The following is a 24,791-nucleotide window of genomic DNA, read 5'->3' as shown; positions in this document are numbered from 1 at the left end:
TACGTTTATTTATTCACTTGTATAGTTTCGATAGAAAAAATATTTTGGGACATGTTTATGTATATGCTTTGTTTTAATTCTATGTCGAATAATAGTCGAAAATATTCGATAAATGTTTGAAAATATTTGTATATAACCATTTATGAACTTTTCTATGTCGACCGGTTCCGAGACATACCCATATTCTCGTCAGAGCTATAACTAAAAATAAAAGCCAGTTATTTACACATTCGTATTTAGGGCAGTTTGTGTAAAATTAAAATAAATTATAAAAGAAGGAATCAGTTTTGATAGTGTATAGTATAAATGAAAATGGTAGAATTAAATCAAGTTATAAAATTTTATTTTTGCGTACCTTATCAAATAAAAAAGGTTTGGTTTATAAATGTTTAATATTTAAAAAAATATTGTGGCGTTTTTGTGAAAATGGACAAAAAATATTTTACACATAAATTTGTTAGTAAAAATTTTTGGACCAAGTATATTATAAATTATAATAGAAATAAAATATGAGTGATTCTTTCGCGACATCTTTGAGAAGCAATGAAACCGGTCAAAGGTTATTCCAAATTCGTGTATCTGAGTATCACTTGTCTTTTATTTCCATAATAAAACAAACATCTCTGATTTTTAAAAAAATAGATTAAATACCCCTTTTGACAATGACGCAACAATTATTTGACTTTAAACTTTATTAACTTAACTTTTTTATGATGTCGTTGGTCTAAGGCATAATAGCTCATCGGAGGGGGTTGAAAAGGCTGTTTTTCTCGCCAAGGGGTGAGTCAGCTGTGTGACTGCACTAAGTATTGACTCGCGTTTTGCCAGAATGGGCGGGAAAATAGACAAAATGTCTGACTCAGACAATTCTCCCCATTATAAATTGATCAACACAACACAGCTTTCGTGTTCGTGTGAGGAAGGTCGTGAAATAATTTGGTATTAGAAGAACACTATTTTATTGCGTGCTTCATGTGAGTAATGTATAATCGATTTTACCTTGTACACGAAAATTCCTTATGATAACAACTTTAATTTGTTTTTTTTTTATCATAAACATTTTTATTATATCGAAGCATATTAAGCTAGAACTGAGGCTTACGAAAACGAAAAACTTTAAATATTTCAACACAGTCTACCTGGAGTGAAATCTTTTTTGAGTAAGAAAAATAAAAATCTACCTAGGTACTTATTTGTTTATTTTAAAAATAGTTCATAGTATTCTTACAATAATCTGAGACAAATAGCGGTCCTGTAGGTAGTGTTGTTGACTCCGGATTAGGAGGCTCGAGGTTCGAATCCTGCTCTACTACAACATGTTTTCAATTTCCTAATACGGTTTTTCACTACTACAAGAAAATGGTTCCAAAACTGAAATATTTGAATAAATCATAGAAACGCAAATTTCCATTTTTTTCTAAAATACAAAATAAAAAAACTTTTAAGTGTTTCCGTGTCAATCATTTTATATATTTATTTACTTTATTTTTTCTATTATTTAATATTTATGTAAAGATACAAAATACAAAAAAACGTATCCTTAACTCTACCAGGAGCCCTGTTTTGAGTTGGGATACAACATAATAGAAAGTGGAAGCTGCATATTTATAAATAAAATATTTAATACACACATATGGTATGTCTTTGAATTTGAATTATGATAAATATTAATTTAATTTACCTTGTTTATTTTTAATTTTAATTTACTTTATTTTAATTTACTTTGTTTATAAAAAAAAAAAATGTGAAACGAACTCCCTCTCTAAACACAAGTATCTACTTTATTAGAGAGGTAGAAACGTTATATATAAGATGTTCTGTATATTTACCTATTTTGTATTTCAAAAATGTATTTTGTAAAAAAAAAATATTCAATAAAAAAAATAAAAAAATATATATATTTTCATATTATATAAGTACCTATGTTTAAATTTTCAAACTCAAAATATTGTTGATAAATCCACCTGATCCATGAAGAAGTATAGAAATTGAAAAAATAAGATTTTCAGCCGTTGCCTAGTATGTAGGTGAAATAATTCGATTAGATGAATCTTACAATAAAGGTTTCAGCTCTTTAACTTCACAAACATCAACAGACGAAAGAATTGAAGGAATGGATGTTCAAATATTGGCAGAATGGTGAATGTTACTTAGTGTGTAAAGTGACCACTTAAATCAGCCAATGACATGTCATAAGCCCTGTAGATGCCTAGACTTCTACATTAGTCTTCTTCATCTCTGTTGTAATATGTTTATAATTATTGTGTTGTAAGTAATTTTACATTACTTTATATGGTTTATGACCTGTCATTTACTCGTTTTAACGATCGCTTCCCACTGCATAACATCCACCAGTTTGTCTATTCATTGTCCGCCTCGTAGTCGATGCATTTGCCTACCATGCAAGAGCCCTCGGGTTCAATTGGCTGATGGCCGATATTAAACATTAATTTAAAAGGGCGTTTTTACTCTAGAATATTTTAAAGTCCCGGGATTGGCACCTACACCGTAAGACTGAACATTTTAATGCGACAAAAAAATAATTATTAAAAACCGAGATACACTACAAATGGTGTACCGTGTCTTACGCGATATTTGGTTTAGACAAAGGAACAATGATATTGATGAAATACTTACATTTAAATGTATAAAAAAAATGAGGCTTTATTTCCTTCTTTGCTTAAAACATATAAAAATACTTTTTTCGTGCCGACTTCCCACTTGGCATTGTTGACGTTATTTCGTTTTCTAAGCAAAAAGCTTTAAATTTTAAACTTGTATAAAGTTGAAAGCTTTTTGGCTTACGACTGTCACGAAGGCCCTAAACACAAAAACTCTCAGCATTTCGATTCGTCAAGTTTGGAAGAAAGATGGGGTGGAACACCCCTTATAAAACTTTGAAAAATAATATTTCACCATTGTAAGACTATTGCAAAGGGTGTTGTAAATTGTAACAGATTTTTATTGCGCTTTTTAATCTAGTCGAATAGGATTTGTGGCATTTGTTATTTTCTTCTGAATTATATTTCTACGAGAGGGGGTGAAAAGCGTTTTAAGGGCGCGACGTATTTTAGAGCCATAAAATACCATCCATTCGATCTGTCTTTGTTTTTTTTTTTTATTTGCAAGGGCTTCAACCGGGACATGATGATTTCAGCCGAAAATAAGTAAGTATTTGAATATATGATGAGATAGCATAGATACAACAAAGTCAGAAAAAGCAATGTATACCAGATAGAGTGAATGATGCATAAGATTTTAATAAAAAAAAAACAAGAACGTACAAATAATTTAATTTAATGAATCGCAATCATAAAAAATCCACCAAAATCCTTACAGCGACTAATTAATTCAGAAAAGGGATTTTTGTAGAAAAGTACATATAGGCATATAAAACTTACTGTCTAAAAGATTACAACAAAATAAAACATAATCATAATCTAATAATAAATATAAATTTTGACAATAACTGTGGTCCCTATGGATGTATTTGATTTTTAATATTATTCAATGGGTTTGAAACGCGTATGATTTTCAAAAAGCACTTTTGGTACGCTAGGCTCTAACAAAAAAGTACCTACATTTTTTGATGACATGTAAAAATCGAGACATTATGTGTACCAGGGGATGAAGACATATAAGAAAAATTTAGCGCTGTGTGTGAAATAGAACCAGAACCGTTTTTTTGACTCGATGGCGGCTCTTAGATGAAATTCGCCCGCCTCGTGGTGTACCTAGTGGTTGATTCGTTCGCAAATATGCTTAGGGTCTCGGGTTTGATTACTGGTAGGTTTGACGTACATATTAACATAAAAATTTACCTTTTTTTTTAAATAAAGAAATTTTATTTAAAAAAATCATTTAAAGCAACGTTTTACAACAGAGATGGAGAACATTTATGAGAAGGAAAAATGGAAATCTAGGCATTTACAGGACTTACGACCTATCATTGGCTGGTTTAAGTAGCCATTTATACGTTGTGTAGCATTCACCATTCTACCTATGTTTGAACATCGATATTTCTTTAAGTTTCCATTTCCAAGTTAAAGAGCTGAAACCTTTATCGATACGGCTGAAATTCATCTACCTGAATTATTTTACCGGCAACGCCTGAAAATATTTTTCAATTTATACTTCTTCCTGGACCAATTGGTTTTATCAACGTTTAATTTGTGGAAATGTTTGTTGAAAATGAAATAATAGTTTAAAAAGTGGTGATCGCGCCGCTTGGCCGTTGGCAGATGAACGCTCGAAATGGTCTGGTTCTCAGGATGCGTTATCCTTATTTACTTTGCCCCCAAAGCCTAAATACAATTAATGCAATTACCTACCTTGTACTGGGTTCTGGTACCATAATTGTCTGGAACTTCTGTCGCGTCAATCTGAATCAGATCAGATCTTGTGGTCATGAAGAAGGGGCACTTGACAATTATACGACACAGTGGATTTAATGAGTTATTGATCGCAAAAATAACTTATTTGCGCTTGCGGTGAGAATATCAAAAGCACATGCACACACAATCCGTTTAGTTATTATTATGGGGCCGGGACAATAATTGGTACCCACGGCAGGCAATTGCAACATCTTAACCAGGGCCCAGTAGGTAGCAATTAATTTTAACGCCTCATCCTAGTAAAAATGCTTTGTATATACGTGTGTACACATTGAGTTAATCTGGCGTACCCAGGTGGTTTTGCATTATAATATATGTTTGTCCCCTGGACAGGCACCTGAAATGTAACAAAGATGATCCAGTTACTCTACGTTTGAGTACCAATGCTGTACCCTTTGCACCACTAGGTGCAAATTGGGTAGTAGTGACGACGAAAAGTCAGGATTCCAAATAGAAAGTGTATAATACGCAGACAGTTCTGCCTGTTGGCAAACCTTGAAAATATCTGCCAAAACCGCACTGCCAAAATACAAACCTTAAACTCTAAAACGTACTACGAATTTCTCCAGTGCATTTTTGGCAAAAGATTCGCAATTTTCGCATTTTCAATTTCACCAGGGGTTTGCTGGTGTACCCCTCCCCTGGTTAGGATGTGGGTAGGAAGGGCGGTTGCGTGCTACCGGGGGAGGAGGAATCGATAGTTCCGTCTGGCTGTTAGCTGTTAGGAGATGGCGTCTGATACCGTTCGTATTGCGATTCAAAACAGTTAAAATCTTTTAAACTACGTCTTGCATCTATGTGCTTCCTGGGCCCGTATTACAATGGGAATGTAAAATGTATCTTAAATTTTATCTACAACGTAATATTAAGTTTTCTGTATGATAAATAAATATATAATAAATAAATATAATATGCGTAGAATTTTCTTTTCTTAACACGTTCAATTACAGGTTACTTTAGGTTTTTACTTTATACCATCTCGATATATACCGATGAAGATAGCGTTTGTAATTGCGTCTTAGGTACAATTTAGTGAATAAAGTCGAAGTTACTTCAATTCACATTTATTTTGAATGCTGTTCCTATTTTGGTGGATACCTGCAAATGGGAACTGACAGCGTTTGTATTTATTTATTTATTTATATACGACATTTCTGCCATTTACATATATGTGGTATAAAGAGTGCTTAAAAAAAAAAATATAAAAAAAAAAAAATCGCGTTTGAAATATTAATATACTCGTACTGTACACATTATGAATTACTTGAAATACATATATATTTTAAAGAAATTATACAATAACAAAATACATTAATCAATCAAATTATAACTATTCCAACCCAATTTTCTGAAGATGATTTGCTCTTTTTGATAAAAATATGTTGGTCACTTTATTTTTTAAGTTAGGCAGAGATAAACTAAATATATCAAAATGTGATGCATATTCATTCCCGGTATTCTGTAATCTAACAATAGGTGAGTTATATTGAGCTACCGTTCGAGAATTTTGACAATAAAATTTTGTAGATGTTCTGTTTAATCTAGGTGGTACATGGAATGAAATCAATTTCAGTAGATCAGGGGTATCAAACATTGGTTTTATTATTTTATATAATGTCGTAAGATCGGTCGATGTTCTTCGTTCTTGCAATTTAGTTAACTTAAGAGAGTCTAAAATTTTGTTATAATTTAATTGATTAGTAGAAAAACCCATCTTAAAATTAATATATCTAAGAAATTTATTCTGAATTCTCTCAATAGAATCTGAGAAACTGATTATTGTAATTTGATATAAAAATAAAAGAAAGGTAATTTGTTATTATTATCAATTTGGTTATTTGAAATTTGTGGATTTGATTATCATTCGTTTTTTATTGTTACAACTACATACAGTGAACTTTTTTGACTAGAATTTTCGCCAACAAATATGAGTTTTTCATTGAATTGTTTTTTAGTAAAATAAATAATTCTGTTAAATGTAAATTGGATATTTAAAGCGCTACATAATTTTGTGGTTATTCATTATTATAAAATAAATAAAAAACAATTTCGTTTTAAACTATTTCCTTTTTCTACCGACCGGTTTCAAAGCAATACAAGCTTCTTTATCAAGATATAGAGCTTAATGTTTGTTTGAGTAAATCTATTAATAACATCAAGGTGCTAGAATTTCACTCGTTCATGCGCTTTGTAGCTGCAAGATAATTGGTAATCTAGTAATAGGTAAAAGTTATCAAATATCTAAATTTTGTAAATGGGGTCTAGAATTCCAACCGTCCATGCGCTCCGTAGCTGCAAGACTGGCTGTAATCTAAATCCAATTTTTAAAATTTGTTTTTTTTATTTTGATTTCTAAAATATCACTATGACTCTTAACTTCATTGTCAAATAAAAAAAATAATATGGGGGCTAGGTTTCTTACTGTCCATGCGCTTTGTAACTGCAAGACGTGCTGTAATCTAGCTAAATTTGGAGACGAGGAACTAGAATCCCAGCCGTCCATGCGCTCTCTAGCTGCAAGACGTGTTGATATTTATTTATTGTACAGCGCCCTTGAGGTGATTTTCACAAAAATGGCAGCATATAGATTATGCGAATATAGTAATAGTAATAGTAATACTAATACTTAACTTGTGAATTATATCCTGTTTTATTTTATCAGTATTAAGCTGTGTATGGAACTAATAAATCAGTTATTTTCGTCATGTAAGGATGGTAATGTGAGAGGGATACGCTCAAAACTAGACAGGTGTAGAATAAAAGCAAATATTGTTTAATTGGTTATTTATATATTTTTTCTTATTATGAATCGTTTTTCCAATTTCTTAGATTTTCAAGTTGTCTAATTGTAATATTATATTTTCAACATAAAGATTAAGTGATTCGTATTGTCGTCTTCTTTTGATTGATTCTAAGTTAATATAAGTCCCGATAAATAAGTGACTTAGAAATCGGTCGATATGTAATTGTTAAATAAAGTTATTTATACAAAAAAATATCATCAAACTAAAAATGATTGTTTTGTCTTGCGAAAACCACGTAGCAACCCCGATTATAGCATAAAATAAAATGTGTTTTTAGACTGCATGTTGCAACCGGTTTCATTGCAAGGCGTACATGTTATGTTATCTAGTAAATTCGCATGCAGATAGCAATTGTTATTATCCACTAAATTAGTCTAAAGTAAGAAAGTAAATAATGGCGGTTCGTGTCCACTGCTGACTGCATTATAGGCTAAATATTCATTTTGCTGTACCGGGTAGGTAGGTAGCAATCTACCGCGGATCGCTACAATCCGCAATGCAGTCGTAATTCAGAGGTACTTAAACAATAATCCAACGAATAATTTTGTTGAAATTATTACCAAATAATGTCGAATTTGCTATCTTTCAAAAAAATTAATTTAATTAACTGTTTTAAAATAACAAATTTAAAAAAATAAAAATTTATAACTCAGGTGTTTATAAAATAAAATGCAATTCTACTCCTTCAGTTCACGTTAAAAGAACATCAGGAAACTTAAACCAACAATATTTTGCGTATGTTCGTATGTAATAAATATGGAAAATATTCCAAAACTGATATTTTATTTATTATTAATCATGCTTTTTATTGCATTTAGCATGGCGGTTGGCAAGCTAAATGTCATGAAAAGCAGTCGCCACAGTAATTGTAACTTAATTTTCACTTGCTTGTATAAGACACTTCTTACTTTTTTGCAAACGCAATATATTGTATTATTTTTTATAGTAAGCGCCTATTTTTTGCCAGTGAACTGTATTTAAATAAATATTTCGTAAATACGAAGAAAACAAAAAAAACCGACACGAGCGTTGACTTAGAGATTACACACGCATTGACTTCTGACTGCGTTAACTTAAGCATCTTCATTATTGTTCATTGTGATCGCTCAAATGCTTAGCATATTTTTAAGCACGTCGATAGCTATTTGTGATTGAGCTACTGGTATTTCACAAGAGTTGAATAATCGGTATTTCGTTTTGACCGAGTATAGACTAGAGTTCCAGACAGCACGCCTCGTGTTGAAAGTTACCCCAGCAATTGTTAGGCGGGTTGCGAGCTCTTTGTGCATGCAAATCCCTCGATTTAACACGAACAGAAAGAGGTGCTGAAAATGCTTATTTTCATCTTCTTGACGTTTTGAAGGCTAGCAATAAGAAAACGTATGTAACGTAAAAGAAAACAAAATATCTCGTAGAGCAGAATACTTTCTTTCGAATGACGTACAACCTTTCCTATTTTTGAAAAACTTTTTATTTATTTATTTTATTTAAAACTTCAAGTACAATGAATAAATACTTTGAGAAATTTATTGCTAAAAGCAATATCTTCCAGCCAACCAAAAAACAGACTGGTCAAAAGAGGAGATTGGTCAAAATTTTGTACTAAAAAACCATGAATATATATATCAAAAGATACATACATATATTAAAATAAAATTTAATATTAATTAATTCAAAATAAGAGCTGTTTTTCAATTGGGAGGTAAGGCTTGCACATATCAACTTTTTTTTCATTATTTATAAGTATATAAGTTCATTATGTTATACGTATTAAATGATGAGGAATGTGGGATTAGATAATGAGTTTGAAAGGAGAGAGAAATAGGAACCAAGGAATGAAAAAGGGATAAAAAAATATATTTGTGAAAAAAACCTTTAAAAACTCAAGGAGTTCAGGATTCTGGGGATATATAATAATGTTTAAGGCGTTCCTTGAAGGTAGCTAGAGAATGTGCATTTTTAATATGAAGAGGTTTATATTGAAGGACTTTTAATGCTCAGTTATAAATTTGTTAATATTTTAGCGTTGAAAAATGAAAACATACAATATCTCCTTTCAGTTACTCGCTCTACTAACGAATATTTCCTAATCAAGGAACCAGTTCGAAAAATATGATCCGAACCGCGCATTAAATTATCCCATGCAAACAGCTAAGTAACACGGGCGGGTAGAACGCATAACTTCGCGAATAGCGGTCCACAGGCGCAGACAATACAATGCGCGCCGTGGCAGCAGAATACCAGTTTGTGCAATATTCAACAGACCATGTCGAGACCCGAGACTATCCGTCAAGTTGACGTTATCTGGTCAGCGGTTAGCGAGACCTCGCTCCGACTTAACTCAAAATCGACAACTTCATCATTTGTTCGCATTTTATTTATTATTTTTATTCGGGAACAATAACAAGTTGCCAGTACCTTAAACTTATACACATTGGCATTATATAAAACAAAATATTACGGAGCCGGTAATCCTTTATAACTGACCTCGCATGCGAATCGCGAAACGCATAAGAAAGTGAAAAACAATTTAGACATATTGAGGCTTTCCACAAAGTGGTAATTTGAGTAAAGGGAACAGAAAAAAGTCACACGGAGCCAAATCAGGTGATAACGATGCATAGAGAACGACGTTTGCGTTGTTTTTGGCCAAATAATCGCGTACAAGGAGAGATTAATTTATTTATTAGGTACTTAGGTACAAAAACATGTTTAAAAGGCACAATAAATTATTAGGTCCAAAATTAAGTCCTTAATAACAATAGTAAACAAAGATGAATACACATCTTTATACATAATTAGACCAGAAGAGTCTAAAACTGGTTATTCCAGCATGGAAAAGATCCACCTCTCTCGGTCGGCTGTTCAACAGACCAATCATTCTCCCAACAGGCATCATCAACGTTAAATATGTCCCGCATTCAGGAAGGACAAATGGTCTGTGTTGCCTAGCTCTTAAATAGTTGCTCGGTACATATAATTTTATGCGCTCCAAAATGTTGCTATTATAAATTAACCCGTTTAGAAGTTTAAAATCCATAAGCGAGGCAATGCTCCTTCTGGCCCGCAAACTTGTGATATCGAGCGTACTTAAAAGGAACAATGATGGGTACTGCAATGGGTAGTATCCATACTCTCTCATGTACAGGTAAGGAAGAAATTTCTTCTGCGTTATCTCCACCATTAGTGAGTAAGTGGCTTCTTCAGACACCCATACCACCGTACTACTCTCCAGAATGCTACGCACTAAATATCTGTGAAACGACGCCTTGTTGTGATTCAAAAACTAACACTTAATAATAAATTTGTATAAAACATTTTGAGTCAAGCGCACACTTTGGCCGTAAAAATCGCCTTCTTACTATTTAGGAAGGAACTATAGTGGTAAATAGGATAACGCCGCTTAAAGTAGGCATGTTGAAAAATCAATGGACATGATAATATGATAATATTGCAGGCGTGATGAACCATTGAGAAACTTTTGTCCCACGGGAAATTGAATAGAATAAATGTTTTCTTGCGCGCGGTAAAAATTGGAGCTTTTAATTTCACTACAAAGTTTCTTGAAAATGTAGGAAAAAAATTATAAAAAATATTTTGATAAAATTAACTACTTTAAACGACGTCACTGGTTCATATGAATCAACCAATTGAGAGAGTTATGGAAGATTTTCGGTTTGCTTGCCGTCAATGGACCAATGGCAGAACTGATCGAGAATAAGCGGAAAAGAACCTCTGACGTCACACGCGGAGTTATTCCAGAAACACAAAACTTTGAGAAATCATAGCGCTGATAATACAATTTATATTTTTTTAGGCTTAGTTTAATAGTATATTAACAAATAAAAAAATATAAAAAAACCACTGAACTTCCTAATTAAAAAAATGATCAAATATTTGGATTCAAATTTCAAACTCTCTGAGATGTTTTGTACATAATACAGAACCAGAAAAACACGGTTTTTGAATTATACTAATTACAAAAATAATGTATTCTCATACACATAATAAAAATCGTTAGGAGTAGAAAAAGGTACAGGTGTTTGCTGCAAATTAATCTCTAGCATTGAAACTAGAAGAATATTAAATGTCAATCGGTAAAATACTTGGCATTTTATAAATAACGCGTGTTTTGGCGGGGCTTGTGCGGCTGCTTTTTTTATATCACGATGCTAATGCTTATTATTCCTTCACTATGCACTTAACAACCGCATTGCGGGCTCTCAAGCAGCCACCCGGGGTTCTACACAACTCTAGATCGTTTTATAACCCCATTCTCAGACCACAGGGGTCCACTACTCCGTCCTGCCTAGATTTGCGATGTAAGTTCGCGTGCACCTGTGCTGTGAAATGTCAACTCGTAATATTGTAAATCGGAGAAAAATGACGAGAAGAAAAACGAGTTATTCTGTAGAATTGCGACACCCGATCAAAAGTGATGGGTAGGGATGTAACTTTTTTGATATTCGGTATTTCATCGATTTATTTAAAACAGACATATTGTAATAGAATAACAACACGTAGAATACTTGACTAATTATTGACAGTGACAAGACTCACCAAGGCAATTTATGTGACATATCGGTAAAAATCCCTTACAAAAAAAAACATGTAATTACACTATTTACCTAATATATACTGCTAACTCAACTATAACAACAACAACAACAACAAACCATCACGCCGTTTCCCCGTAAGGGTAGGCAGAGAGGATAGAACGCCATAACACTCTATCTTGGCATACATACCTCGCTTCCTCTACATTCATACATCTTCTTATGCACGCACGCCGATTATTCCTACTTTTGACATGTCCATCTTCAAGTATTTGATGGACTTGATCGTGCCATGTCTTTCTCGGTCTTCCTCGTTTTCCGCATCCATCAACATTTGCATCGTAGATCCTTTTAGTCGTTCTTTCGCTGTCCATTCGCTCTACATGTCCAAACCAACGCAGCACCCCTTTCTTAATTCTGTCAATAATGCATGTCTCAGCCTTACACACTTCACGGATCTCGACATTTGTGCACCTATCATACATCGTTTTACCACACATTCGCCTGAGGGATCGCATTTCGACAGCATTCAACCTACTTTCATCAACTATAAGGAGCTAGAAAAATGTACACACGGGCATCCAATAATAATAAAGAAAAAAAGAAATACCAAAATTGAAATCAGTAAAATGTACAAAGTGGACATATTTTTTTAATAAATTTCTGATTGAATAGTCCATTTTTTTCCCTTGTCTCTCTTGATAGTTCTATTTCTAGGATTGTGCAATAAATTGAACATAAGAGGAACCACTTTGTTCCAGTGTTTTTTTTTTTTACATGTGTTGCATATCTTCGGAATCACTGAACCTTTATTTAAATTTATTTCTTTATTATTGCTACGTCAAAAACCACATCTCTCTTTCATCACGTTGTCAGCACTGCACCAGTGGTGCAAAAAACTCTGTTCTTTTATTTTACTCGATGTTCTTTTATTTGTAAATTTTACAAAAGAAAAAAAATCACTCTGTACTATTGGTTAAATTTACATGTATGTAATCTCATAATCTAGACTAGCCTTCATATTATTTCCGTAGTCAGATGGCAAAAGGGACCGTATGACTTTTTTTAATGTTTAGGATAGCTGAAATAAAACTTGGATTAAATCTACATACTACAATATTTTATAAAGTTTATATTTGAAGCACTACTAATAAACCTGGGATATACTAATTAAATTGTAATGATTGCGATTCAATCTACATTGGAAAAGCTAAAAGAAACTTTAATATTAGAGTAAAAGAACACTTAAGATGCTTAAATAATCAATAAAGACACTGGATTAAAAGTACTTTATGTTGAATAAAATATTAAAATTAGACAACTTAGAAATCTTAGAAATTAATTGCTAAAATAACTCAAATTAAAGATTTTCAACATCTTTTTGAAATATAAATCATTTTAGTCTTTCTTTCGCTGTCCATTCGTTCTATCCAAATCAACGCAGCACCCTTTTCTTGATTTTGTCGATATACATGTCTCAGCGCACGGAAGTCAACGCCTGAAAACAATTTTTCTTTTTTTTTTAAATTTCTTCTTGGACCAGTTCGTTTTATTACAATATTTGAGTTTGTCCAAATGTTTGTAGACCAAAGACTGGATTTCACCCCCTCGGGAGTCGTTAAGAATAACAAATTACAACAGGGATGGAGAATACCTTAAAGTTTTCAGGCGTTGCCTAGTTTGTGAAATAATTCAGTCAAATGAATGTTTTCACAACAATAAAGGTTTCAGCTCTTTAACTTCACTAAAATAAAAAAATAAAAAGAATTGAAGAAATATAGATGTTCAAACATAGGCAAAATGGTGAATGTTACACAGTGTGTAAAATGGCCACTTAAACCAGCCATTGACAGGTTCTAAGCTTCGTAAATGCTAACAATTCCATATTCCCTTCTTTAAGGCATTCTCCATCCCTGTTGTAATTTGTTATTCTTCACGACTCCCGAGGGAATGAAATCCAGTCTTTTGTCTACAAACATTTGCTCAAACTCAAATATTGTAATCCATTGAGTTTTATAATTAAATAAAAGGGAAAAAGAGCTACTTCAAATAACGTAAAGATCATAAAAATATGGATGGGCTAAGAAGAGCGATGTTATAAAGTCACCAAAGTCAAGGAAGAGTAAAGAGCACTTTTTTTTTTGGGTGTCCTCGACGGAAGTCCGACAATTATGGCAACCCCGCCAGAATCAAATTATATTCGGATTTATTATTTTTTGGTTTATTCGTTAAATTACATATCCGTAATTTGTAATCGCATCTCTAATTGTGGCTTAATTACTGTATGGTTTAATTATTAATATTACAAAACGGCTTCATTCATTAAGCACATAATGAGATTTATAATTGCTCCATCAATATTGCTCAACTTTGAGTAGTACTAATATTTTCTCGGCTTTAATTCTCACCAGTCGCCTCTCCAGTCAAAGAAAAACTGCGTTTTAAGTTAAAAATTTACATAATGTACTTTGACGAAGAAAACATTTATTTATTCATTAAAAAGGCAAATAAATAAAAAATTCCGTTTATCTCTTTAGCACAAATATAAATTTGATCTTTCAATTATTAGTATGAGTGCCTAACATGATTATTGGCCAATTTTACACCCGTAGGGTCGTATAAATCCACACAACGAGCTTAAATAAAGATGCATTGAATTTTGTGATTCTGTTTTTATTTTTTTAGTGGCTCACCCGATGCATCCGATGGTGGAAAAGGCACTGTATTGTTACACTAAATAAAGCGTATCTGAATCACCTGTGAAATGGTGATTAGGTGATTAGCCTTACGCTTCAGGTGCCAGTCCAAGAACATGAAATATTGCGGTGTAAAATTCGCGTTGAAGGAACGCGCCAATTACTTTATCACGAAGCTGACTTATCTCTACTCGATTTACTTATTAAAAATTGTTCACTAAGAGTAGTCATCGAATCAAGAGCGCTCGTCCAGGATTCTGGTTTGATTTCACGCAAAAAACTGTGTTCTTAATCCACCCAGAAACGGATAAAAATTTAGTGGCTACTTCCAGGTAAAAATCCTGAAAAATGAAATAGACTGGAGATTGGGCAGACGGCCTCTCTGTGTACTGGTCAGTGCGTTCGCCTGCCACTAGCTTGTATAAAGCGCTCCAGAGTTAAGTAATTTTTTCATGTAATGATAATAATAATATAAATTGATGTTAGTAAATTTATAAAAAATACCATATTGATAATATTTTTTTGCAACCGTATTTAATACAAGTAAACAAAGTGTTTGCTACCATTCGTGTTTGCGGTGTGGTCATGAGAAGACTAGACAATATCCGAGATATGCCCTCGAAATAATTTAGAAAACTCACAGTGAAAAGGGCGATGAAAGCAGAATGGTTAAATTCAATTAAAATCGCTGTTTATGAAATTGAAATTTTCAAAGCGTAACTCGTTTATTGACAAACAATATTGTTTTCTAGTCGAGGGAAACCGATAGCAACACTAACAGTCGTTAAAACAGTTTTTGGGTTTGTGGAGAGAGGTATTTCTCTACCATTTGCCTGTCTAGGATTAATACACTAACAAATAATATATGTACTACGTACTAGAACCGCAGTGTTAACCCGTATTTTGAAAATGGATTTGCGGTAACGTATCTTTAGGGCGTTTAGTATTAATAACTTCAAAAACTTCAATGTCTTATATACTCTTTAGTGTAATAAGAAAGGTGAGATAGAGTTGTCGCATCGCGGAACGTTAAAAGAACACAAAACTTTAAAAACTCCCTTAAGAAAGTTTTTTCTAGTTATTTAACTCTATGATACATTTATGATTTACATCAAAATCTTTGAAACCCTGCTGACATGATTAAATCCGCGTAAGTAAAAATGTCTAGTCATCGTTTAAACATAATGGCTGTTCAACCCGTACTGAACCAGACATTAACGGCACATCGCTCATAATTAGGGGATTGTGAAGAGGTGGTTTCTAAGGAGACTTTTCCGCTAAAGTCGAAGTCTAGAGGGGAGATAAATAAGTACGTTGAAGGAAGGGGAAGAGCGGGGGATTAATGTGGTGGAAATAAATGGTGGAAAGCTAACGACATTTATTTTATCGAGGGGTAGAGATTTAACACAACTCCTAGTGGTGAAAATGTTTTTCAACTACCATAAAATACTGTTCCGTATCGGAATGAAATAAAAAACGCAGTTGATTGTAAAATCGAACCAAAAACCTGCATGAGTTTTTTATGCACAATTTTTTTTTTTTACTCCGTGGCCATACACCATTAGGTGTTGATAATATTAAGTACGATGATGTTTGTAATTATTTAAAAAAATATTAACAGAAGCGCTTAATATTATAACTTAAGTTTACTATAATTTGAATTTATACTTAAAAATGGTTATGGATATTTTAAAATGTTTTTATTCATGGTTATTGAATTCACAGTTATATTTAAATAATTGTTATTAAAATACGATTATATTCATTATGAATTGATTTGCAGTTTTGATTGAAATAATCATCACTTATGCCAAAAATGAATATTTTAGTTTTAATTTTATTCACCATTTTTTTCCCCATTAATTGTACATTTATACTAATAATTCACTTAAACAAAACTTTTTCTTATGTATTTGAACTTAAAGATATTTTTTTCAATTTAAGACGCAATAACACTTTTATTATAATTTGGTATTGGTCATTGCGAATATGTGATTAACAAGTAGAATACCATTTTTGCTATTTTTTTCTTATGTAAACATTTCCCATTGTAAGCACAGGTTTTTTATGATTGAGCTGAATTGCACTAAGCCTTATAAAAAAAAATTGGGTATGGAAATAAATAAATAAAATACCGCATGTAGGTAAATTATGTTTAAATGTAAATTCCTATGAATGTACCGATATATTTATTATGTACCTTGTATTTCTTATGCAGATAGAATTGCATTTTGCACTTAACTTTTTGAACATAAAATAAGCTGCAATTTGCATATAATTTCGCAACTGAGATTATAACTTGTTATTATCGTTCCCGAGCTATCGATAACTTAAATATTATAATTGATTTCATTGAATATTATTATTAAATGCTTAAATCGAAATTGTTATTTCTTAAAATTATCGAGCTCTAGAGTACACTTAACAAGACAAGTCAAGTGGTAATATTTTGTAGAAACCTAATTGAGGACCGGTTGCATGTTTAAAGTTAAATTAAATATTGATAATAGCTAAATTTTCATAAAAATGGGCTGCTGTGTAAACATCTAAGGCGCTGTTGTTCTGAAAGCTTCAGTTGGACGACAAGAAGTAAAGTATAAAAATTAAATAATTGTTGCGTTTTCGTCAAAATGCGCAAAATGAGTTGTTTTCCTTTTTTCCGAAACTGTGACAAATAAACATTTTAATCTTTTACTTATGAAGCTGTTGTTGGAACTCAAAATATTACAACTAAAAGTAGATATATAGCTTAATTTACAATGCACATCAAAAATATGCCCTAAAATTTAACCCCCGAAATTATAGGGATAAATTAGCGCCCCAAACTCCTGTCAGCACCAATTTTTTTTATCTCTGTTTATGTTATAACTACACCTGGAGATGGCAATATATGTGCTTTCCAAAACTATATACGAGTAGTATTTATTTATTTATTTATTATATATACGGCCTTAACCAATTCCAACAGTTACATGAAGAAACATATATACAAGAAATTGAAGAAAATTGATATAAAACTATGTAGCAAAAAGGGCAATAAAATAATGTTATACAATATTTAAAAAAAATTTTAAAAAAATTTATTTAAATAATGTTATACAATATTTTTAAAAATTCAAAATAATTTTTATTTATTAAACAATTATAAATTTTATAAAATAAATACAAGTGGTCTCATAATAAAGTATTTAACTCAAGAAATTTTATTACGTTATTCCACAATGTCAAATTGATAAACAAAGTAAAAGATGGATGTTACACAGTGTGTAAATTGGTCTCTATCCCCTTTGTAAAATATGTCATTATTTGATAAACTCTCTTGGGGACATTCCAGTATTTGTCCACAAACATTTGGACAAAGGTATTGAAAGTATTTTTAATTTACGTTTAAACTTAATTTAAACCCTAACAAATTATCTAAATGCAATTTCATCAAGTAGGCACGTAATTGTAAAATGCAGTTTGTACTTTATGTGCAATAAAATAAATAAATATGAGTACTTTATCATTACATTATGTACATATTGTACATACATATAAATATTTGTATATGTAGAAATGCAAATAACCCGCGAGGAGTATGAACCTTAATGTAGTTACTGCATATTATAAATATAAGAACACATCTACTGCCACGCATATTCTTATTGAGTGCGGAATAAATTAATAAAAAAGGAATAAAATAGCAATATTATTTTTAATGAAAATTAAGTTCAATTCAAAAATGTTGCTTCAAGTAATTTAGCGAATCAAGACCTTCGCTCTTTCGTATATTATTTCCTTATTTATAATAATTGAAATTATGGATACTAAACGATTTCGCCGGCAATTTTGATTGGCCGATCAGGGTGATTAACTTTAATGTTTTATTCCATATAAGGGTGCATTATAATGCAGATTACACGCCAAGAATACAGAGTTAAAATAAAATGATATCAGAATATTTCATTGCTATTATTTTCAAGGAAATACTTCAAAATATTTTCGTTCCGTCAAGCTTTGTTGCGTCAAATCAAGAGTACAAGATAAATACCGAAAAAAATACCAAAACAAAATAATAAAATAAAAAGCAATTAAATTATATATTTTTAAAAATTTGCCGTTTGATGAAACAAATGCTTTAATTAACATTAATATTAACGATTTTTAACAATAAAACATCCTAAATATAAATAAACTTTTATCATTTAAATAAAACGTCGATTTCCGAAGGCATGAGAAAAAAATAATATAGGAATAAAGGACTGTAAAAATAAATACAAATATGATGGTTGGATTAATTTATAATATAAAATATACAATTCATCGATTTTACTGAGTGCTTACAAATTATGCCGTCGAATAGCGGATATGGACATTAAAATTTTGGTAATAATGTTCTGTTGAAATCAAGTATTTACAACCAAAATATTATTTTTAACAAAAACCCTAATAAAAAAGACGCTGAACGAAATGCTTGAATACTTTTTATTAACGATTACATATTTTAGTTTTATTTAGGATTGAATTAAAATACCAAAAAAATGTGTGAATAAAAAATAGCCGTCGTTCTTTTCAAAAACAAATATGTAAGATTTTGCTTAAATCAGATTTCATTAAATGCTTTATATTCAAATCATAAGGACTATAATAAATATATATAATAGTATTACTATAATGTGTTTTTTTAACTAAACTTATTATGTGTTTTTTTATCACAAACAGCTCAAAGAATGATCGTTTTCATCACATTTACATTGACTTCATTTTATGTAGATGGTAGATGTTTTAGAAAAGTTCACTCAAGCAAGGTGTTGGTTCAATCTGCAGTGTCGTGTTAGGGCTGTAGTCATAACCCTCACACAAAATGGTGTACGAAACAAAAAAATACTTATCTTATTTTTTGTTTTGTACACCTATTTGTGAAAAAGACCTAGATTATATTGTTACGGTATTTGTTACAATCAATATAGTGTAAGATTTTTGCAAACCAAGTTTTGTAAAATTTCCATTGAAAATAAATGTAAAAATGGCATTTTTCAATAAAAAAATATAAAGGCGCCATCAATGAATAAGTAGTTTCATATTTTAGTTTAAAATCACCTTAATGTTATTGTATCTAAAGATCCAGTCAAAAGAAATAAATGGGTAGAAATTAATAGGAAAGAATCTGATTGGGATCCATAACAAACGAATGTTGTTTGTAAACATTCAAAAAATAACATTTTTCATAGACGAAAAAATAGCATCCTCCCAATTTTATTGTTATTATTATCGTCTCGTCAAATGAATAAAACATTTACGCTCCTATTTTTTTTCTACTTATAAAATTGTAATATTAAGAGCTATAAACATGCTTACCGCAAAGCTCATCATTTTGCCAAAAAACGCGTAAATTAATCTAGTAGTTTATAGTCTATCGAGGACATGCAAACAAACACTGCATTTTTTTATATATATACTTATAGATTATACACGAAAAAAAAAGAAAGAGCACTTCATATAGGTTGAGGATGAGAAAATAAAGTAAGGGAGAGACAGGGATGTTTGTAATATAATTGAACAATTCGAAATTCATTTATGATAAAAAACATAAATATATTAAAAAGTACAATATAAAATTCTTTAGGACACACTATTATGTACAACCATTAATATAAAAACTCTTGATTCAGCAAGCGAAAAGTCCTTATCCTATTTGTTTTATTCTGGATTCGTTTCTTAATGATAGCAATAATGTCTTTATTAAATACCATTTTTAAAGAGCACGCCATAAAAGATGGCATGGCTGTAACAAAAAATTAAAATGTCGGGATATGAGATTTATTCATGTTTTTATTTCGACGATTCCATCTTTTATTGCTTTCCATTAAATGCATATAATTTATGCACATAATGAATGATTATTACTTAACATCTTAATAATACATATTTGCATCATTTGGCTGATTTAAATCATCGTTAAAACTCCCATGTTTTTTCGTTATTGTTTGATTAATTTACTTTAGAAATGTGTGTATTTTTTTTATTGTTACTGGAGTGTTACATCAATTGATTTAATCGTTAAGAAGAAATGACAAATTTCGTTTTCTTGAGAATTTTATCAAAACATAAAAAAATATTTTTATCTAAGATAAAATATCTTTGAATAACTTCTTTACAATATTTTAAATAATCCCACTTCGCCTGTTTATCTGAGAGAGCTCTTCCAACCTCCATCACAACACGGACTATCTTTTCGTTCTAGTAACGAGAGAACCCTTTTAATACCCTTTCATCGCTCTAATTTTCTTGCCTCCTCTTTCACAGTTGTAGCTGCTCGATTATGGAATAATCTACCCATTAATGTTAGAGAATCGCCTTTTTTATTTACATTTAAGTCAAGATTAAAATATTACTATCTAAATATTTAAGTTGTTCCTTTATCCTCTTTCTTTCCTTCCCATCCCCTTTCCTCTCTTCATTACATGGTGTTAATTTTTAAATATTTTTATTTACTTAATCTTTGTTTTTAATTTTTGTCTAAAATTGTAAGATTCAATATGTCCATGTACTTGTAATTTTCTCAAACTGAATGGCAAACCATATACACATACCCAAAGGTAGGTAGAAAGAAATTGCCTTAAGGCAATATGCCCGCCCTTATATGTATTTAAACTGTATATGTATAAAAAGTGTTAAATAAATAATTAAATAAATAAATATCACGTATAGCGTACATGTTTTTTTTATCATTTAAGGTGTTTATTTGGTTTAAAAATATTGATTTATTATTATATTTAATTACTTATGAAAAATTTGTTCAGATTGTATTGTTTACTTAATATTTTTTGTTTTTTATTTCAGGTTCGTGATTTGGTCGAGAGGTGCAATTGCCCCACACAGTTCCCGATGATTCGTGTTTCCGAGGGAAAATACCGTATCGGGGATACAAAGGTCCTCATCTTCGTGAGGGTAAGTAACTCCAACATTTGATTGAGCAATAATGTATACGAGGGAATACGATGGAATAGAGAATGTTGATGAATAAATATTTGAATACTATTTTTTACCACTCTTTCGCAAATGCTTCCCGATACTGTGCGAAAAAGACAACTGGACGTCGGACTGAATATGTCTAAAAAAACCGCCAAAATCGAAGTACAGCTTTCTCGTTCTCCGCACCCCAAAACTGAACCGATTTGGTTGTTTTTTTAGGAAAGAGTATAAGAATGAAATTGACTGTGCGTTTTTCAAAAATACTTCATATATTTGTATCCCGTACTTCCGAAGACGTCAGATAAAGCTAGGCGCTTTTACGGGTTTTCGAATGGTTCTAGCTTCCATAATAAACTATTTATAAAAATAATTAAACAAAACAAAATGGACACGTCAATAGTAAATATCTATAACGTGTAAAAAAATCATTGCTCTAGTGCCATAATCTAGGGAAAAAATACGGGAATACGTTTGTATGAGGAAAAGTCTTTCTTTATACAAACGTATTCATGTATTATCTTCCTGGGCTCCGATTACAAAAGCATGTTAACATGTATCTTCAATTTTATCTACAAAGTAAAATTAAGTTTTCTCTATGAAAAGCAGAATATGGATACAATTTTTTCTTCTAAACATGTTCAGTTATAGGTTACCGACGAAGATGCCTTAAATGTTAATGCAAATAACTCATTTTCGTACACAAATATCGGTTTTTCTTTATAGACAGTCGAAGATAACTCTGTTAACTTTCCGTTATAATCGGGGCTCTAGATTGTGGCACTAAAGCATAAGCGTAGCCATGGTGAGGCAGTCAATAATATATATCGGCAGTCCCTACTTAGGCTATCGAATCTGCATTTCGCAAGCTTTATGGAGAGAAAAAACAAAGCTTGATATTTTTTTAAGAAGCTATCAGACACTGTAGATTTGCCAAACATGTGTCTTTTAAAATACGATAAATGCATGTTTGGTAATTCTACAGTCTCTGATAGCTTCTTAAAAAATACATCAAGGTTTGTTTTTGCTCTCCGTAAACCTGGCAAAATGCAGATCCGATAGTATACGTAGGGATTGTCGATATGGCGGAAGTATTGTCTCGGTGAATCCGAACTTTGATATAACCAATGGGAAAGACATGTCCCTATAGCTGAAGTGAAGGAGATAGAACTAACTACGCTAGTTACAGAAAGTCTATTGTTCTATCTATCAATAAAACAGGCACAACTTATCTTACTTCCACAGCCCAACAAAACGCGCATCATCGAAAGATCCTTTGCACCTTACGCTGGATAAAAACTTGGTTACTGTCAGAAATAATGACAGAAAATTTATAGCTAAAAATAGTTTCAAAACATATATTTGTCAGGATTCGAATATAATTGTAACTAATTACTTTTACGAGTAGCAGGCGCCACATTCAACAGTATGAAGGCTGTCTGAAGATCCGATATTTATTCAGTGAAAACCAATTGCCGCCTATATAACGCCTGCATAACACCTATTCTCCTCTATGGATGTGAATCGTGGCACCTCACTAAGGCCTAAAACAGCAAAATACTGAGTTTTGAGAATAGGTGTCTCAGAAGAATCTTTAGTGTGCGGTGGTTTGACTTTGTGTGGAGTGAAGTAATAAGAAAACGGACGCAACAAACTCCGGTGACAACTGTCATCAAGAGGAGGCGATTCGGTTGGCTTGGCCATGTACTGCGGATGCCTCCTGAGAGCCTTAACCACGCTTGCCTACTTTACAAAGTATCAGGTTCTCGACGTCCTGAACGTCCACTGCTAACTGTTCGTTGGCAGTTCATGTCAGAACTACGAGACGCGACCCTGACTTGGGAGGATGTACAAGAGCTGGCAGCCAACAGAGATGATTGGAGGATCTTCGTGGACACCATATGCTCCAAATAGGGAGCGGACATGGAATTATGACTTTTATAATTTTTGGATGTTAAAATAAAACCAATATTTAACAAAAAACGTTATGCCCCCCTGGAAAATTTCCTGGCTACGCCCTTGTATTGGAGCGTTGTTTATTCAAACTCTATAAATATATACCATTGGCTTGTTCCTATCGTTTTTTATTTGTTGATAAATTGTCTTTTATAGGAGCTAGGACCATCTAAAAACCCATAAAAGTGCCTAGATTTATCTACCGTCTTGAGACATACGGTATACAAATATAATATCTATTTTTGAAAAAAACAAAACACGCGCACATAGGAAATTTCTTTTTGATACTCTTTCCTTACAAAATTGAAAATTAGTTCAGTTTTGGGGTGCGAAAAATGGGACTTCGAGAACTCGATTTTGTCGATTTCAACTGGCCATAATCAATCCCGATGTGCAATTGTCTTTTTCGCACAGTATTCGGGGAGGCATCGGGAGAGTATTGATCAAACCGCCCTTACTCCGCATATACTTTTACATGCACGAATTTTGAATAACCAGTAACCGGTTTCATCGCTTTTGCGACATCTTCGACACTTGTGTCTTAATTATAAAGTTCAATGTATTTATACAAAATAAATAAGGATAGAAAATTCAAAATAATAGCGACTGAATTGAATCGTTTATGTTTTTTTTATTTATCAATAACAACATCAATTTAAAAATTCCAGAATAAATGAAAAATTTGCCCCTATAAAACGCAGATTTATAAGTATTTAAATGATTCTAATTCTGTTTTTATTTGCTTATAAAAAACGACGTCACACTAACGCTTAGTTTTCCGCTCAATGTTTTTTTCGTTACGTTACGCTGACTGTAAGCTATCGATTAATTTCCGATGAAATTGATTTTCACATGTTTATAATTCTCGCGTTGTGATTGGACGCGGCCTTGTGACGTGACCCCTGGCGCCGGCCAATCAGGCGCCTCGTCAGGGTTAAATGGCGCCATCGCGCGTGCGCAGTTGTGCCCTTTATGGATAAATATCGAACAAACATTTTGACCTGTCATTTCACTAAATCCTTATATGGAAGCAACGAGAAAAAGCGGCACATGGAACAAAGAATTAGTTCTATGTTGTTCTAGAAAACGATGGTTTATTCATGCGTTCGTTGTCCACGAGTTATGTTTTGTTATTGCGTGCATTACTTAACAATGCGTCAAGCGTTGTTTAGAACGTCTTTGTTTTCGCTCTGAGTTCTCATACTATCTTCTAGAAGCTACCATTTTCTTTGAACTTGCAGGGCGAGCGTGGCTTGAAAATAGTTCATGCTACTTACGTACTTACCTACCTCAGAAGCATAGTTTATATTTTTTATTTTTCGTTCTATAAATACACCAATAATAGCTTTTTTTAAACTATTTTTCTACACAAAAGGATCCCTTTTCACATTGAGATATAATTAAATAGAGACGATGCTTCATAAAACGATA

General features: G+C 31.9%; 1 protein-coding gene across 1 annotated transcript in view; it reads left to right on the top strand.

Moving 5' to 3' along the window:
* LOC148273003 (GAS2-like protein pickled eggs) overlaps positions 1-23,937 on the top strand; it is a gene marked incomplete at its 5' end in the record, with an annotated part of 82,969 nt that extends 59,032 nt beyond the window's left edge. The window contains one exon of the mRNA XM_088239277.1: positions 21,276-23,937. Coding sequence (XP_088095403.1) covers positions 21,276-21,404 — 129 coding nt within the window. The remainder of the gene's footprint in view (positions 1-21,275) is intronic.
* Positions 23,938-24,791: the final 854 nt, after the last annotated feature.

This window comes from Micrasema longulum, unplaced genomic scaffold (genome assembly GCF_059751315.1).
Source record: "Micrasema longulum isolate JH-2025_06_02 unplaced genomic scaffold, ASM5975131v1 h1tg002110l, whole genome shotgun sequence".
NCBI lineage: Eukaryota > Metazoa > Arthropoda > Insecta > Trichoptera > Brachycentridae > Micrasema > Micrasema longulum.
The sequence above is the reverse complement of the archived record's forward strand: the minus strand, read 5'-3'. Positions and strand labels throughout refer to the sequence as shown.